Genomic DNA, 18,600 nt, shown 5'->3' with positions numbered 1-18,600 from the left:
GGAATCATCCAGTGTAAATGCATTTTAAAAGAAGATATTCAATAGTTCATATGGTACAGAGGGACTAGATTATAAGTAAATATGTATTTCTATAACATAATGTAAAAAGTCATTTTAAATAAAATCACTACTTTAAAATCTGATGAGTAACAACAGTGAATGGAATATTATTGTTCTATAGATGAGAATTATGATGAATCCAGATATTTGTATAAATAAAATAAGCATAGAGGGCATATAGTTTATGAACATGGTCATCACCTTTGCGTCACCACTTTATTTAAAGCACAAATACACCAAAATTCAACAGAATGACGAAATATAAAATCAGATTCAATTTGAAACTATGTCTAGTCACAGTTCTAAGTATTATTCAAAGGTGATACACTCTACTTTCATATTAGCTTTCTCAGATTTCAACTCAAATGTCAAGTAAACAAATAATAACAACTGTGGAAAATAGCAATCAAAATGGACCATTTTGACCGGTTCAAATTTACTTGAAACACACCAAGACTTTACTTTTAAAGCTATAGACTTTAAAAGTCATTTTTCATTCCTATTTCTCTCTCAAATGTATGACAGTCTTCCAGTTTCTAAGAATCTTGATTAACCTAAAAATTATTTTATTACCTGGAATTCTCCTCCTTCTGGTCTCCCATCCATCCATCCATTTTCCAAACTCTGTATATTCTTTTGGTTTGTAGCTTGGTCTATGTTTCTAAAGTAAATGTGTAAAACAATTTTGATAATTAGTATTCATGAGTTTCTAGTGATGGGGATGTAATATGGCTCTGGAGAAAGAACCAATAACTTTGAGACTCAAGAGACCAGTGTCTTAGTCCCAACTTTATCAGTAGGCAGCTGAGTGATCTTGACTATGTCCTTTGATCCTTATAGGTTACAGTGTTCTCTTTATAAAATGAAGGGATTAAATTAAATCTACTACACTATTTATAATGTCTCAGATGAATTAAAGTCTGCCAAATTTTTTAAATATGTAGAGAAGAAAATCTTAACTCTTTTAAAATCATAGCCTCTAGGTTTTAACCCTATTGGTACTTGTTAATAGAAATAAAATTCCTTTATGATTCTGTGGAATGAATCTTCAAATTACTTTATTGTCAGTCCCCAGCTGCCATTTTAGTTGTTCCTTCTAACCTTGAGAAGAAGTTAGAGTAGGTATTATTATCCCCATTTTGAAAGACTATGAAGCTATAGATCAGAAAGGTTAAGTAATATTCTCATGGTCCCTCAACAAGTAACAGAACTGAATTTGAAACTCAGGTCACTTATCAAGCCCAGTTTCTTTCTAATTCACTATAACTGTCCTTAGAAATTAAACATAGATTTCTTAAAGCTTTTCTGTGTTCTTGATTTTCATTTGACAATTTTATTATTGTTTTTTGGGTTGGTTTTCAAATCAGGAATTCTTTCATAATATAAGATATAATATGAATGTGAATATATAAATAACAAAAAAAAATTTGGTAGTCCATTGATAAGGCAGGAAAATGTATGACTTTAATATTTTTCCCCAACAAGTGATTTATCCACAACAAAAATTGTGTTGCGAAATCAGAATATCCATGTAAATAAGGCAAGAAAATTTCCATGTTTTAGCAGGAAAAAATGCTAATTTTCATATCTTCCTTTAATATTCTGATAGTCTCATTCATTGGCATACATACTTCCCATCACCAATGTACTAGTAGATTTTAATTAACATGTCTCCATAGATCACTTCCATGCCAACCCTCCAAATTGCAGGATGTCAATTTACTATACCTTTAAAAGGTTTTCCGCAGGAGCAAAAAAGTCATCTGTTGCAAATAAAATCTAGACAAATAAAAAAAGAAGTAAAGATAAAATAACCATAAATTAAAAACCATTTTATTTCACTCCCCAGTGAAACATTAGGAACCGCAGTAAAAAGAAGATGTGAAATTGCCTAGGGGAGAGAAACAATCTGCAGTTAAGAGATGGTGCTTTTTTAAATGTTGAGATTGCTTTGCCAGCAGACAGACACATCCTAATCTCTCCTCTCCCACCCTTTGTTCACAATTCCCTTTAACCATCTGGATGCAGAGGCGATAATTTCTTACCCTTTGCAAAAAGAACAAGAAAAGCAGAGTGGAAGAAAAGCAAAACTCTTCTTTTTAAGAAGCAAAGGCTTTGCAGAAAAGAGGTAAATGTGTCCCTGGGTCAAACCCACTGCTAGCCAGGTCCAATTACACTTCTAATAGCAGGCACTAAATTTGAGTCATGAGAAAGTAAGCTTACTTTTTTTTTTTTTAACAGGGGTTTTACCATATACTAAAATGTCCTCTTAGCCCTTTGAGATAAGAGGGATACATATTATTTATACCCATTTGATAAGTGAGGAAGCAGAGATTCACAGTATAGCTAGTAGTTAGATCTTCAACCCAGATTTAAATCCAGGGCCCAGAATATCCAAAAGAAATAATAATACCACCTTTAAAAGGCTGTTTTTTTTCTTTTAATTTAAAAGACCCAACATAAAATTTTCACCAGTATTATTACATTCATCAAGCTGATGCAAAATAAAAATCACACTATACATTTTTACTCAATTATCATGTCAGAATTAAATCTGTATAAAAACTCAGGTACGTTCAATAGCGTGATGTAGTAGATACAGTTAAGTGGTACCATAGTAGATAAAGTGCTGGGCCTAGAGTTAGGAAGACTCATCTTCCCGAGTTTAAAACCAAGCCTGAGGAAACTTAAATCTGTGACCCTGAGCAAGTAACTTAATCCTGTTTGCCTAACTCCTCATCTATAAAATGATCTGGAGAAGGAAAGAGCAAACAAACTATTCCTGTATCTTTTGTCAAAAATCCCACATGGGTCATGAAGAATCAGACATGACTGAACAATAATACTAGCTCTCTCTAGAGTTGTTGCTGTTCAGTCATATTGACTCTTCATGATATCATTTGGGGTTTTCTTGACAAAGGTACAGGAATGATTTGTATGTCATTTACTTCTCCAGCTCATTTTACAGATGAGGAAAATGTGGCAAAAAAGGATTACGACTTGTCTAAAGTCACACAGACACTAAGCATCTGAGGCTGGATTTGAACTCATTTTCCTGACTCCAAACCCAGTACTTTATGATATCACCTAGCAGCCCTAGAGTTAGAACAGCTGAGTTAAAATCCAATTTTCTCTTGAGATTGTTGTGAGGCTCAAGAGAGACAATACCTGTAACTCTCTTAGCACAGAGCTTGAGGCACACAGTAATTATTTAATAAATGCTTGTTTGGTTCCTTTGTCCCCCTCTCTTCCATTTACTTTTAATGTGACCTTGGACAAGGGCCTTGCTGGGCCTCAGTTTCTAGGTTGAATTCCATGACTTTTATGGTCTCTTCTACCTCTAGATGTCTGAGCTCTGGGATCTTAACACTTTTTTATCTTTTCACATTGCTTTCCTAATTGGTCATTTTATGTATTACAATTAATAAAATGTTTCTTTCACTTTCAGATGACCCAAAGGCCAAGTCCTCCACTTGCATCCCAAGGCCTCCCATATGCTAGGTAATCTCAATTCCATCTCTTTATAAATTACATAGCCCAATCAATAATTGAAACAGCACTAATTCCATCTGCCCATTTGTGGATCAAACAAGATTTTCTTTACATTATATGGAAATTGCTTACTGCTGTCTATAAAAAACAACACAATGAATTCTGGCTGGTCCACCAAGTCCTGCTGCCTTGGTATATTGGGAAGTTTCTTTTGTCTTATTTCCTCAATTTGCCTTAACTGATAAAGCAAGGCTTTAACTTAGGCTTCTTACAACATCCCCCCCCCCTTATATGGTCATAAATTTAGAGTCAGAAGTTTGCAAATAAGGACACTGGGGCCCAAGTAGGTTAAGTGACTTTCTCCACAGCTAGTAAGTGTTCTGAGGCAGATTTGAACCTGACTCTAGTTCTAACCACTCTAACCATTTATACCATGCTGACTTTCAAGTGAAATGATTCTAAACTGTATTCCAGACTGCTAAACAATAAATTGGCAGCTACTAGAGGGTATAGACAGAAGCTCATGACTGTATCAGTACATGTAATAGGGATATACCAACCCACTCCCCTATTCTTCACTTTGTCCTTTCCCACATTCCTGGTCCTGGAAACCACGGCTTAGATTTCTCCTGGGATGTTCCTAAAAGCCTGAGGTTCAAAACTGTCCTCAAGTGGCCCAAGTTGTCCTGTCCATGCCTCTGTCATCCTAAGAGGGATAGCCTCCCTGCCTCAACTCATTCCCAGGGTCTCTCTCAAGTCTTTTTCAATAGGTCATAAGTAAATAATGTTTCTAACTGTTCTCCATGAAACCTGTTGCATGCAAATATGCATTATGTAGCATATAGTGAAAATGTTAATAAAATGAGTGTTGAACTGAAAAAAAAAAAGTCATAGGTGAATGGCCTTCAGTCTATTGCCATCCTGAGCCTCTACATCCTTACCACCTGCAAAAGTATCATTGGCACACAAATATTTACAGGAGAGAGGAACAGTGAAAACTCCAGTCACTTGCAAAAAGGCTGCCAACCTGCCCCTAGTTTATCCTACATGTCCTAATAATGAAGCGTCAATCATTGTTTGCCAACAAGTTGTTTTACGTCATGTATCACTAAGGCTTTAATGATTTTAGACTGGCTGAGAACAGATAGTAATTTTATCTCACTTGTCCTCAACCTCAGATGACTTAGAAGACATCTATCCAAGGCTTTAAAGTTTAAATGACCTCATTTGATTCACACTACTGACTATCTCCATTGACCTTCACAACAGATTATTCTCATTTCATAGGTGAGAAAATAAAATTCCAGATGAATTGATTTGCTCAAGATCACACAGTAACTGAAAAACATGGATTTTGAACCCAAATTCTCTAATTCGATGCCCAGTAAATTTCCATTATCTCATTTAACTCAGATTGCTGACTCATTATCTCAAATTACAACAGATTATCCCCATTTCATAGATGAGAAAACAAAATCCCAGGTAAATTGATTTGCCCAAGATCACACAGTAACTAAAAATCAGGGATTTTGAACCCAAATTATCTAATTCTATGCCCAGTATTATTTCCACATATCAGAACTATCTGTGACTTGGAGTTAAGACAACCTAGGATTAAATCTCATCAGTTGATATTGTATGACCATGCTCAAGTTACTGGATCTCTCTCAGTCTCAGTTTCCTCATCTATAAAATGGTGAAGATAATACCTATAAGCACCTAACTTCAAAGGGTTGTTATGAGATCCTAATAATAATAATAATAATAATAGATAGCATTTACTTAGTTCCATCTGTGTGCTGGATACTGTGCTAAGCACTTTATAAATATTATATCATATGGGAACTAAGTATGGATTACAAAATAACATTTTCACTTTTTTTGTTGTTTACTTGCATTTTGTTTTCTTTTTTTTTCAATTTTTGATCTGATTTTTCTTGTGCAGCAAGATTATTGTATAAATATGTATACATATATTGGATTTAACATATATTTTAATATGTTTAACATATGGATTACTTGCCATCTAAGGGAGGGGGTGAGAGAAAGGAGAAGAAAATTTGGAACACAAGGTTTGTAAGGGTCAATATTGAAAAATTATCCATGCATATGTTTTGAAAATAAAAAGCTTTCATAATAAAAAAAATTATGTCAAATTGAATAGCAATAATAGCAAGCATTTATATAAACCTACTATATAGTATTAGGCAATTGTGCTAAATACTTTGCATTTATTTGATCCTCATCATAACACTGGGAACTAGATGATGTTCTTATTTCCATTTTACAGTTAAGTTAGGCAAACAGATTAAGTGACTTGCCTAGGGTCATATAGCTATTAAGTTTTTGAAGCTATATTTGAACTCATGTCTTCCTAATTCCAGGTTCAACATTCTAACCATTGTACCTCTGTCTCTGAATAAGATAATAAATAAGATAGTATGTGTATATATATGTATGTATATATATATATATATATGTATATATATACACTGTCTAACTGAAGGTTCTTATTACTATTGCATATAGGATGATTCCCCCAGGACAAGAGATATCCTACTCAATTACCATACCCATGCTCTCCCATATAAGCTCCATGAGGGCATGGATTGTTTCACTTCTATCTTTGTATTCTCAGTGCCTATTATCAAAATCTCAGATTAAGTTTTTTAATAAATACTTGGTTCATAGATTGATTGATCAACCAGAAGAAATGGGGCAACTGTTTTTTTAATAAATACTTGATTGATCAACCAGAAGAAATGGGGCAACTATTTTCTTGTAAACAAGTGAAGGTTTTCCAATTGTTTTTCTGACCGGATTCTGTCCCACCTCTCTCCTTCTCTGTGCTTCTCTCCATAATTAATATGCCTATAATCCCTCCCCCAGCACTAATTGCATTTTTCCCTGCCTTCATATCACATACAGTTCTTAACCTGTGCCATTCCATAAATTATACAGGATCAATAGAAAGCTGTGGCAGTTTTCCTCTGATGCCTTTGATATTTCATAGATACCATAGTAAGTCTGCTTATGTCTGTTTATTCTCCTTGCATTTTTCTACCTGAACAGACCACTTCCTTGTTGACTCAAAAACAGCCTCGATGCCATCTTTGAGACCATTTAACTTGCTCAAACTATCATTAGAAAAATGTTACTGCCTTCTATGCACTGTCTCCACTGCCCTCCAGCTCACCTGCATTTGTGATTCTTCTGACATCATAGTGGCCAAGTTTCACAGCCACAAAGTATCACCAGGAGAATATCATTGTTAAAGAAATGGGCTTTTGTGGTAGTGAGCAGCTTGGAATCATTGAAAGAGCTGTAGAATTTCCCAATGGGGAATGTGGCTTCCATCAAAAACACACCACAAACCACTTAATGATCCAGAATTTCTCCTTGATATACAACTTTCTCCTAAACTGGCTTAAATGTTCCTAAGCTGTAAGTCTTATATCATGCTTATATCTGTTCTCTCTTCTTACTTTTTCAGCTGTACAAGACCATAGAATCACAGGTTTTATAAAACAGATTTTTATCTTAAAGATCTGGAAACCAAGAATTCCCAATTCCTCAAGGGCCTCTTAAGAGCTATTGGAAGAACCTTAAAAAATCCATATATCTTCTGTCAATAAAAAGTTATTTTTAAAAAATCTATGTATGTATCAAGATTTGTTCATCATATGTGAAATGCTGCTATTAGACAAAAAGTAACATGAATGAAGTTTTGTAAATTCCCTAGCCCTACTTAAAGAGGACTTAACCCCATTTCTGAGCTAAGATAGGGCTAGTTTAGAAACAATGTCCATAATCTCATACTCCCAAATCTGACATCAAAACAGCAATGTGACTTACAAGAATTTTCAGGTGATAAATCTTTAAAACTAATTTTCACTCAAGAGCAGCAGGTATATTTTAGTTTAGAGCATCAGTCTGATTTCAGTTTCCACATTCTTTTTGAGTTCTCAAAACTACCTGGTAAAATGTGAAGTACTTTATGCTTTTTCCCACAACATATGTTTGTGAAAGTGGATTTTCTGCCTTTGTGGCACTGAAATCTAAATTCTAAAATGAAATGAATGCAGAATCAAAGGTTGAACCTTCTTCAGAGACTTCCAGTCTCTGAAAGTTACAAATCTACACTAGCTTATTAAGTATTTCAGGATAATAACAACTTACATTTGTTAAGTATTTAAAGATTTACAATGAGACAGGGAAACCTAGGAATCTAAGAATCTAGGCTTGCTGGAAAAACTTACATGACCTGATGTGCTTAATGAAATGAGCAGAGAACTAAGAGAACATTATACACAGTAACAAGATTATGTGATGATCGGCTTTGATGGACTTGGCTCTTTTCAACAATGAAGTGATTCAAGGCAACTTCAATAGATTTATGATGGAAAATGCCATCCACATTCAGAGAGAAAACTATGGAGACTGAATGTGGATCAAAGCATAGTATTTGTTGTTGCTTGTTTGCTTGGGTTTTTTTTTTTTCTGTTTTCTTGTTTTTTCCTCTTTTGATTTTTTTTTTTTTTTTTACTTTGCATGAGGTGGGAGGAGGGAGGAAAGGGAGAAAAATTTGGAACACAAGGTTTTCAAAGTGAATGTTGAAAACTATCTTTGCATATATTTGGAAAAATAAAATACCATTTTTTAAAAATACAGGCTTGACCAGGAACAAAGTCCTAAAGGCCAAGAATCTAGGATGCTTGCCCACTGGAGTTTGGAATTTGAACTTGATGGGAGTAATAATAGTATGTTAAATCTAAGCTGTCAACTGGACTGGAAACTGACCTCTAACCTGTAGATGGCTGGAGCTAAACAAACAGAACAGGCTAAAGACAGGAGAATTAGCCCACAAACAGAAGTTTAATTAATTTCAGAGTGAAGAAAATGATGTTTGCAAACAGAATCCCCCTTTTCTGACCCCTAAGAAAGAAGGGCCTGTGGTTCAGCATGTCAAGACTTCTTTCTTAGGGGGCAGAAGGGGTTTGATTAACTGTAAAATTACGTAAACATTACAAAATGTGGCAAATATTCTTGAAAAAGAAAGTAGAACTTGCCTCACTCCAACTTTGAAGGCAGAAATAAATTTGTACCATAATTTAAGGATTAGAACATTCAACAAAGAGAACCACAGGAGGGCAAAGAATTCTACAACTGGAAAGTGCCTCTTGCCTGTTACTTGGTGCATTTCTGACTTTCTAATTTCTGACTTTCTAACTCCATGTGCAGCTGTCAAAGGCAGAATGGCAACAGGAGAATAAGTCAACTAAACTGTCTTTAATAAGAAGCCCTCTATTACCTACATTTTTTAGCAGCTATTTTACTGATAAAAGTAGAGGTCAGGACAATAAAATAGCATGACTTTCTCTGACCTAGAACAAGAACTATAATATGTGCTCAGGGCAAGCAGACAGAAAGAGTAGTTTACTAACATGAAAGAAGCAATCCATCTGATAGCTCCCTCTTTTAAATAATAATTCTCACTAAGTAAATGCTATTGTGTAGCAATACTACTGCTTAGGAGTAGATGTCAGTTGTCAGGGAAGTTGTAAAGGGAATCCTTGTTCAAATGACTAGATTAGATGAACCCCTATGAACCCATTTCTGATGATTCCAGAATCTACATTATTATGATTCTTACAAGGTGCTAAGTCACTGAAGTCGATAGAAACAATGCTTATATACTTGGTTCACACCTTTGGAGTTCACATCTTTGGGAGAGTTCACACATTGGTTCATACATTAGAGTTCACATCTTTAAGAGAGTTCAAGCCACTAGAGACTCTGGGAGATTCACAAGTCAGGATTCAGTCCAGGAGCTCCCACAAGCCCAGAGAGAACCCACAATCCCACTCTCGGAAGCGGAGCCAAATTCATTCCATATTCCAACTTTGTGCTGGCTGGACGCTTTGGAGTTGGAGTTGAACTAGAGGCAGAAGCTGGAAGAGCTAAAGGACTAGCAACAAGAGCTCTAGGAACCAAGGAGAGAGATAGGCCTCTAAGAAAACTAACTGGGCTATTTTGGAAGAGACAATAAAGGACTGGACTTTAACAGCTGGCTGCATTTGAGGTGATTATTACTCTGAACTGAAATGAAAGCTGCCTCCAGAAGCCCCGCAAGAAATCTGCTCCCAGAGAATATTGCATTTTAGAGAAAAGAACATTACACTACACAATGCTAGATACCTGTAGGGATTATTTATACCTCCCCTTTCTCTTTTTTTTTCCCCAATGCAATTGGCAACTGAAGTTAAGTGATTTGCCCAGGGTCACACAGCTAGGAAGTGTTAAGTGTCTGAGACCATTTGAACTCAAGTCCTCCTGACTTTAGGGCTAGTGTTCTATCCACTACCTAGCTACCCCCCTCTCTTTTTATCTCCTCTGAATTTCAGCAACATAAGGCAAATCTTCAGTTACACTACGCTAGATACTTAACTTAAAAGAATTAGAGATCACCTACTCTAACCTTATTATTTTATTCTATTTTTAAATAATTGCTTTTTATTATCAAAATATATTCAAAGATAACTTTTAACATTCACCCTTGAAAAACCTTATGTTCCAAATTTTTCTCCTTCCCTTCCCCCCTCCCCTAGACAGGAAGTAATCCAATATATGTTAAACATGTGTAATTCTTCAATACATATTTCCACAATTATCATGCTGCATAAGAAAAATCAGATCAAAAAGGGAAAAAAATGGGAAAGAAAACAAAAATCAAGCAAACAACAAAAAAAGTGAAAATACTATGTTGTGATCCATATTCAGTCCCCATAGTCCTCTTTATGGATACAGATAGCTCTCGCCATCTCTCCATCATCCACAAATCTATTGAAATTGGCCTTAATCACCTCAATGTTGAAAAGAGCCAAGTCCATCACAATTGATCATCATATAATCAATCTTGTTAATTACTGTATACAATGTTCTCCTGATTCCACTCAATTCACTTAGCATCAGTTCGTGTAAGTCTCTCCAAGCCTCTGTAAAATCATCTTGCTGCTCATTTCTTACAGAACAATAATATTCTATAACATTCATATACCATAACTTATTCAGCCATTCCCTAACTGATAAACATCCAACTCAGTTTTCAGTTCCTTGCCAGCATAAAAAGGGCTACTACAAACATTTTTTAATATGTGAATCATTTTCCCTTTTTTACTGTCTCTTTGGGATATAGGCCCAATAGACACACTGCTGGATCAAAGGTACCTGCGCACAGTTTGATAGCCCTTTGGGCATAGTTCCAAATTACTCTCTAGAATGGTTGGATCACTTCATAACTCCACCAATAATGTATTAGTGTCCCAGTTTTCCCAGTTTTCCCACAAGCCCCTCCAACATTTATCATTATCTTTTCCTGTCATATTAGTCAATCATAGGTGTGTAGTGCTTCCTCAAAGTTGCCTTTAATTGCATTTATCTGATCAATAGTGATTTAGAGCACCTTTTTATATGACTAGAAATTAACTTAATTTTAGAGATAATCATTTATGGTGATAGATTTCTGTCCCTTGCTCTTGATAAAACTCAAAAAACTCCAAGAACAATTCATCTATTATCTACATAGACTGAAGGATTAGTAACAGAGATGCTAGAGGAATTTATACCTAGGGTCTTTCTCTACTAGAGTCCATCAAGCATGATAAAGCTGGAAGTAACAGCAATATTAAAATCAGAGAGGATCTCTGGTTAAATACTGGCTATGTTATTTCTTTGTCCATGTTATTTTGGGTTAAGTTTTTAACCTCTCTAAAACTTCTTCATCTGTAAAATGGGGGAATAGGAGCAACCAAATCATCTCAATCCTTTTCAATCCTAAATCTAATTCCACTTTCTTTTACTTCTTGGTCAAGTTGTTAGAACTACTAATAATCAGAGAAACCTGATGAGAAAAAGGGAAAGCTTCCATATTTTCCCCAAAAATTAGAGTCAAAGAACAGATAAATATAGCATAAGAAAGGCATGATGATAATAGCTCTCATTTCTCTTGTGCTCTAAGGATTTATGAAGAGCTTCTTCACATGAGCCTATAGGGGAGGTAGTAAAATTATTATTATTCCCATTTTCCTGATGGTAAAACTAAGTGAGATAAGAGGGGTAAAATGATTTGTCCCAGCTCATGTAGTAAGAAGCAGAGCCAAGATTCTGATGATCACTCAGCTTACCATCACTACCAAGCCCAAGGCTCTTCCCCCCATATCATTGCTGCTGAAGAAATGGAGAAAAGGAAGAAACTGTAAAAGAAAAGGGGACAGAAGATTAAAAGAAAAGGCAAGGGGAAGCTAAGTGGTGCAGTGGTTAGAACACCAGCCTTAAAGTCAGGAGGACCTGAGTTCAAATCTGATCTCAGACAATTGTGACCCTGGGCAAAAATAAAAAATAATATTAAAAGAAATGGAGAAAAGTAATCTAAACAAGATTATTTGTTTGCTAGACTATCCAAACAAATTTCATAACCTTCAGAGTAGAGATGAACTTAGAGAATTATTTGAATCTTGAAATGCTTATCTGAAGTCAACCCAAACACTGAGACTTTTTTTAAGGGTTCCTGAGGAAACAGGATGGAGATGATATACTACTGGACAGTTAAGGGTGTTGGAAACGAATTAAGGATTTGTCCCAAAGACAAAATTCTCCTTTATTCTTGCTACATCCATGCAATACCTCAAACACAGCAGTTACTCAATAAATATTGTTGGATTTGCAGTTGCCTTATGTTAAAAGATAACAAGCCTTCCCAAAGCAAGGTCTCTAGGACATCATGCAGACTCCTGAGACATTTATGAGGGACATGGGAAAGAGTAATACAGAATGAGAAGGTATAAATGAGTTACAGTTTGCCTGTTAGAGTTTTTACCTATATTAATGAAATCATAGATTCAATGAAGTATTATAGAATTATTATTGTTAAATCAATGTCTCAGTAAAACATATTTTTAAAACTTTAAAAAGATTTGTGACTTCAGGCAAAGCATTTCTCATCCATGGACCTCATTTCCTCATCTGCAAAATAAGTGAGTTAAACTAGATCAGAATTTCTTAACCAGAAGTCCAAAACCCCACATAGGATCCTTGGATGGATTTCAGGGGGTCACTGAACTTGGAAGAAAAAAAATTACATCTTTATTTTCACTAACCTCTTAACTAAAATTTAGCATTGCTTTAAATTATAAAATTTATTTTATTTTATTTTTAATTTATGGAATAAAACAAATTCCATAACATTGTACAATAAAAAGATGACTGTACACAAAACTATAAATCTACAATGCACAATTTGCTATTCCTTTCAACTTTACAACAAAATTATCAAGTAAATTTGTTTCTGTTTTTTTCTCTCCTCCCACTTCCTCTGCCCTAGAGATGACTATCACTAGACATAAATAGGCATATATATATGTACACATATATATACATATAATAAAATTATTCTATACATGTATTCATCATTTCTTCCTCTGGATGGAAATAGCAGCTTTCTTCATGTTATTTATATTTAATTTGGGTATTTATAGTAAACAAAATAATTTATTCACTTAAAGTTATTCTTAAATCAATATTGCTGTTACTATACACAATGTATGAATTTTTTAAATCTATAATTTTTTTGAGAAAGGAGCCATAAACTTCAGTAGACTGCCAAAGAGGTCTATGAATCAAAAAAGGCTAAGAATGCCTGTACTAAATAATCTCTCAAGTCTTTTTCTCTTCTAAATCCTATGATCTCATAAATTTAAAAAGCATACATGCTTTCAGGTAAACAATGTTAAATGTCAATGTTAAGTGCCAGGCACTTAAGATGATACAAAAGTGGTAAATGAGAGCTTGTTCCTGCTTTCAAAGAGCTTGGAGTCTAGAAGGGAAGACAAAACATACAAGTAACAATGATATAAAATGAAAAATTCTGAGTACATGACAAATGTTCAGATAAGGTACTATGTACTATGAGAATTTAAAGTCAGTAAAGACTATATCTTACTGGTCAATCAGAACATTTCATGGAGGAGGTGGTTTTTGAGTTAAACTGGGAAAAACTGATAAAAATTTAAGCAGAGATTAGAGAATTTAATTAAAGCTGGAAAAAGTAGGATGTACATTCATTTTGAGAAGGAAGACTAATCCAGTTTGCTTCACAACATACTGATAAAATATAACAATACATCTAGCTAGAGTACAATGAATTTACAGTCATAAAAACTAGGTTCATGTCATGATTCTAATTGTTTACTAGCTATCTGATTATGATCCTAGTGTCCTTTCAAGTCTCAGTTTCCTCATCTGTAAGAAAAAGCTAATAACACTTCATAGGGTCATTGTTGGAAGAAAATTTCTAACACTTGAACCACAATAGAAATACTAGTCATTATTAATGATTTATTATATAAGATTGTATTCCAAAGTAAGCAGTGGTGATATAATAACACAGGATTCCTTAAAATTTTTCCACTTACAGCCCCTTTTCACACAAGAAATTTTTTTAGCAACTCAGTTATTATAAGCATATAAAATAGGTATACAAATCAAACATTTACTGAAAATGATGAGGTTTGTATCCCCCTCCATTCCAGGTGGTAATGAGGTTAGTGACAGTAAGAGAGTTGTTAAAATCTCCCCCTCTGGTCAGCCCGCAGGTTCAAAGTGAAAGAATTCACTTATCCTAAATTATTAATGGCAAAAATGAAAGTTTATTGCTGGATAGAAACCAGTTTGCTAAGAGACTGACTTCTATCTGTCACTAAGAGAATGCCTTCGCAATGGACAGAGTCCTAGCAAGTTGCTTAGCCGGCTGCAAGAAGTGAGTCAGAAACTGCCCTTTAAAAGAAGTCTTGAGACTTCAGGACTCAGGTTCCCAGGCTTAGATGCTTATCAGTATCCAGCCCAGATCTCCTTCACTTCAAAGAGGTGCTTTTTGACCAGGATTTCTAATTGAATCAAAGGCCCTGGCATTCCAGAAAGATAACTTATCTGGGGGGGATATGCCTTCCCCAGGAGAGGCTGAGACTCCAAAAGGGATCACAGATCAAAAGGAAATACAGTTTCAGAGTGATAAATCTTAAAGGGAACACAGTTTCAATAAAGGGAACACAGTTTTAGAGTGATAATCTTAAAGGGAACACAGCTTCCATAAAGAGAACAGTTTCCCTCCCACTTCAATAATAAATCATAATTTTGCAACCCTCATGTCCATGTGACCCATATATGTGACCCATAAGGTTTTACAACCCATAGTTTAAGAAGCTTTGGTGTAATGAATAGTGAGAGCCAGGAAGATGAGAGTTAGAATCCTATCTCTGACACCCATTAGCTATAACACCCTAAGCAAGTCATTGGCCATCTACTTACAACTCTCTAAGATTGCAATTTGCACAGCAATTGCTAATCTGTGTTGATAAAAGTTTTCCCATTCCTTTAGCAGGGTAATTACAGATCCACAGCCAAAAACAAACAAACAAATAAAAAAACAAAAATAAATTAATTAAATTCAAATTAATAAATAAAACTATGTGCCCTGTTAATCTATATTAGTAGCACCATGCATAGAATAGGTATCCAAAAACTTTTATTTTCTTTTGTATATTCTACATAATCCTTCCCTCTATGACTGATACACATTTGATTTATGCTGGGCTATGCCCAGCCAACTGATATGAGTTGGAAATAAGCATAACTGGGGATGGAAGGAAAAGGGGAGGCAGAACATTATCTTTACAGATACTTAATGTTTGTAAAACTTATAAAAATGTGACATGAGTGCTCAGTATTGTTGCTTATTTTAGAAAGGGGAGAGGGGGGGCTTCTTTTGACATCCTTAGAGATAATAGGTTTGTTCAAGGAAAATAATAGGCAGGCATTTCCTGCAGCCTGATTCTTATGGCTCTAATTATGCCTTTGCATCAGCTCATTTCTGTCTGTAGGGTGAGCACATTCAATACTTGATGGTGCTAATAGGACTGCAAATTCCACTTACCTTTCCTCCTACATTCTCAGATGCCAAATCAGTCAGCTGGATAAAGTTTGGAATTTCATCAGTTTTGCCTTCCTTAGGATAATCAGCCATTCTTCCTACAAAAAAAAAACAACAAAAAGCCATAATAAATAGCAGGAACTACTTGTTCTTGCAATACCAGTCAGTGAGTGGGTGGATAGGATCTCACCCTCCACATCTTAGTCCATGCAGAAAATCACAGAGGTGAAAGGGAGATTGCCTGAAGCCTGGATAGGCAATGGGCAAGTTATACAGTGAATCTTCCTCTGATTGCAAAGAAATGGAAAAACTGCCCGCTCATTTATATTTTCTTTTTTGACGTGGAGAGCTTTGATTTTCTTATTTTTTTAATAAGAAAAATACAGAAAGAAAAATGTGACCTTGAATAAGTGATTTTCCACTCTAGACCTCAGTGTCTTCATCAGTAAAATGATAGGATTTTTACTAGATAATAGTTAAAGTTCTGTCTAGCTTTAATATTCTATGAGCCTTATATAAAGTTTGGTTTAAACATTAACAGGAAAAGCAATATTGTGGTTTGGCACAAAATGTGTGCTTACATTTGGCACAACAAGTGAGCTTAAGTTTTAACATAAGAAAATGTTTGGAAATATTACATTATGACCTACAGAGGAGAGCTAAGTTCTCCCAGGTCTGCCTTCTACAAAAGGATAAATATTTACCGTATCTTTATTTTTTTTCCTTGGATTTTTTAAACATTTTGAAGAAGGGCATAAGTACTTGACCAGAAAATTATGTTCCTTAATATAGTACAATGGAGTGATAAAGTTGGAATTAACTTCCATTTGATTCTGGCTTTGCAATTAACTAGCTTTGTTATCATGAGCAAGTCATTTAGCCTCCCTTTGCTTAATTTAAAAATGCAGGTCATAACAGTTGTAAGTACCCTCAAGAAATATATATACATTCAATTAAATTTAGTAAGCATTTATTGAGCACCTATTATGTACCAAACACTGAGTTGGGCTGAGGATATAAAAATTAAAATGAAGCAATCTCTTATAGGAGTCTGTGTTCTCTTAACCTCTCTCTGAGCCTCAGTTTTATCATCTGTGAAATTAAAGAAAATGGACTTATTTAATTTAGAAAATGCAGGTCATAATAGCTGTAAGTACCCTTTAAGGATTATGTGTAAATTCAATTAAGTTTAGTAAGCATTTATTGAGCACCTATTATGTCAGACACTGAGTTAAGTGCTAGAGATATAAAAATTAAAATGAAACAGTCTGTTATAGGAGAGTCTGTATTCTCAAATTCTGAGCCTCAATTTTATCATCCGTGAAAAATGATCATCTCTATGTTAATACAAATAGTATTTTGGTTTTCTGGTCCTAACTTTTCTTATAAGTTATCTCTTATTCTGGACACACATATCCTCATTCACCTGTTCCCCTTCTCCTTCCCCATATCAACCTTACCCTTTTTTCAGGAACAATTCCCTGCCCATGTTCAATTTGTCTGGAAACTTCCAAGTCCCCAAGGCAGTGAAATTGACTTCCCTGCTGTTCCTCACATAAGACTCTCCACTCTCCATCTCCAACTCCATAACCAGGCTGTCCTCCATACCTGGAAACCACCTCCTTCCTCATCTCCCCACTCCTGACTTCCCTAGTTTCTTTCAAAACTCAGCTGAAATCCTATCTTCTGTAAGAAACGTTTTCTGGTCTTCCCTAATCTTGGCGCTTTCCCTCTGAAATCATCTAATTTATTCTAGCTATACCTTATTTGAACATAGTTTTTTGCATGGTATCCATCCCATTAGACTATGAACTTTTTGAGGTCAGGGACTGTTTTATGCCATTATTTCCCCAGGATTTAGCACAGCGGTTGATACATATTAGATGTTTAACACATGCTAACTGATGTTAGCACATACACCTACTTGTTTTGGCTGGTATATGTGAATAGTTATTTTAGGACAATGGCGATTTCAAAAATTCTAGAAAGTCATCAATCTTCTGGACTCATTTTTTTTAAATGATGTTCAAATGGCTGCTTGATATTGGGAAGCATTCTAGGTGGGGCTCAGGAGTTCTACAAAAGTTTTAGAAACTCTAATCTTCAGGGATTATCCCAGATCTGAAACAATAGTCAAACCCAATCTGCCAAATCAAGCAGTAATTAGAAAGAACTCCTCCCCTCAGGAGGGGAAGGAAATAAGCTTTGTGACACCATGTGTCAGATACTATGTTAAGGAATTTCTTTTTTACAAATACCACTTCATTTGATCCTCTCAACGTTCCTAAAAGGTAAGTGTTATTATCACCATTTTACAATATAGAAAACTGAGATTAAGTCACATAGCTAGTAAATATTTTAGGCTAGATTTGAACTCAATTCTTCCTAACTCTAGCCCCAGAGTTCTATCCATTTTGTCATTAGTCACCTCTTATACTTTCTGATATGGCTGTGACTGTGGCCAAAACAAATTATGAAGGACAAGCCAAGAAGCTTCCAGAATGAATGGAAAATTAAATCATTCAGGCTTCCTTCCCTTTTCATTGAGTGATCCTTTTTCATTGCTTCTCTCAGAGAAGAGACATTATGGATTTAAAGAATGTCAGAGCTTGAAAGGACCTTAAAAATTACCTAGTCTAACTTGTTTATTTGATAAATTGAAATAGATAACCTCCAAAAAGGAGAAGTGCAAATGTATGTGAGCAGTCTGAGGTCATAAAGCAAAGGGCAGAGACTGGACTAAAATAAGATCTTCTAAAACTAGTGGTATGGCCATTCTCCTATTTGATGGTGGGAATTTCAGAATAAGGTGAGCACTTGAGGCCATGATACACAGGTGAGGGAAGCTGGTAGGTACTGATAGGATCAATCCTCCATCCCCCCTAATATTTATGACTATGCATGGGGAGGTTTACTTATTAGCTGCCTCAGATTGGTTAAAAGTAAGTAGTTAATAAAGATTTCTTTCAGGAAAAATCAAAATTTCCTTTAATCATAAGGACGACGTCCCAGTCCTGGCTGTGACATTATATTGTACAAAAAAGCCTTAGACTATGACATATTTC

General features: G+C 35.1%; 1 protein-coding gene across 2 annotated transcripts in view; it reads right to left on the bottom strand.

Annotated features, from left to right (window-relative positions):
- Positions 1–18,600, bottom strand: part of ALLC (allantoicase) — a 59,188-nt gene that overhangs the window by 26,372 nt on the left and 14,216 nt on the right. For both annotated transcript variants that reach the window (XM_051976059.1, XM_051976058.1), the window contains 3 exons: positions 15,539–15,633; positions 1,789–1,839; positions 634–721 (listed from right to left, as the gene is read on the bottom strand). In XM_051976059.1, coding sequence (XP_051832019.1) covers positions 634–721; positions 1,789–1,839; positions 15,539–15,628 — 229 coding nt within the window. In that variant the 5' untranslated portion in view covers positions 15,629–15,633. The remainder of the gene's footprint in view (positions 1–633; positions 722–1,788; positions 1,840–15,538; positions 15,634–18,600) is intronic.

Source organism: Antechinus flavipes, chromosome 2, assembly GCF_016432865.1.
Source record: "Antechinus flavipes isolate AdamAnt ecotype Samford, QLD, Australia chromosome 2, AdamAnt_v2, whole genome shotgun sequence".
Lineage (NCBI taxonomy): Eukaryota > Metazoa > Chordata > Mammalia > Dasyuromorphia > Dasyuridae > Antechinus > Antechinus flavipes.
This window is presented reverse-complemented; position numbering and strand designations above follow the sequence as displayed.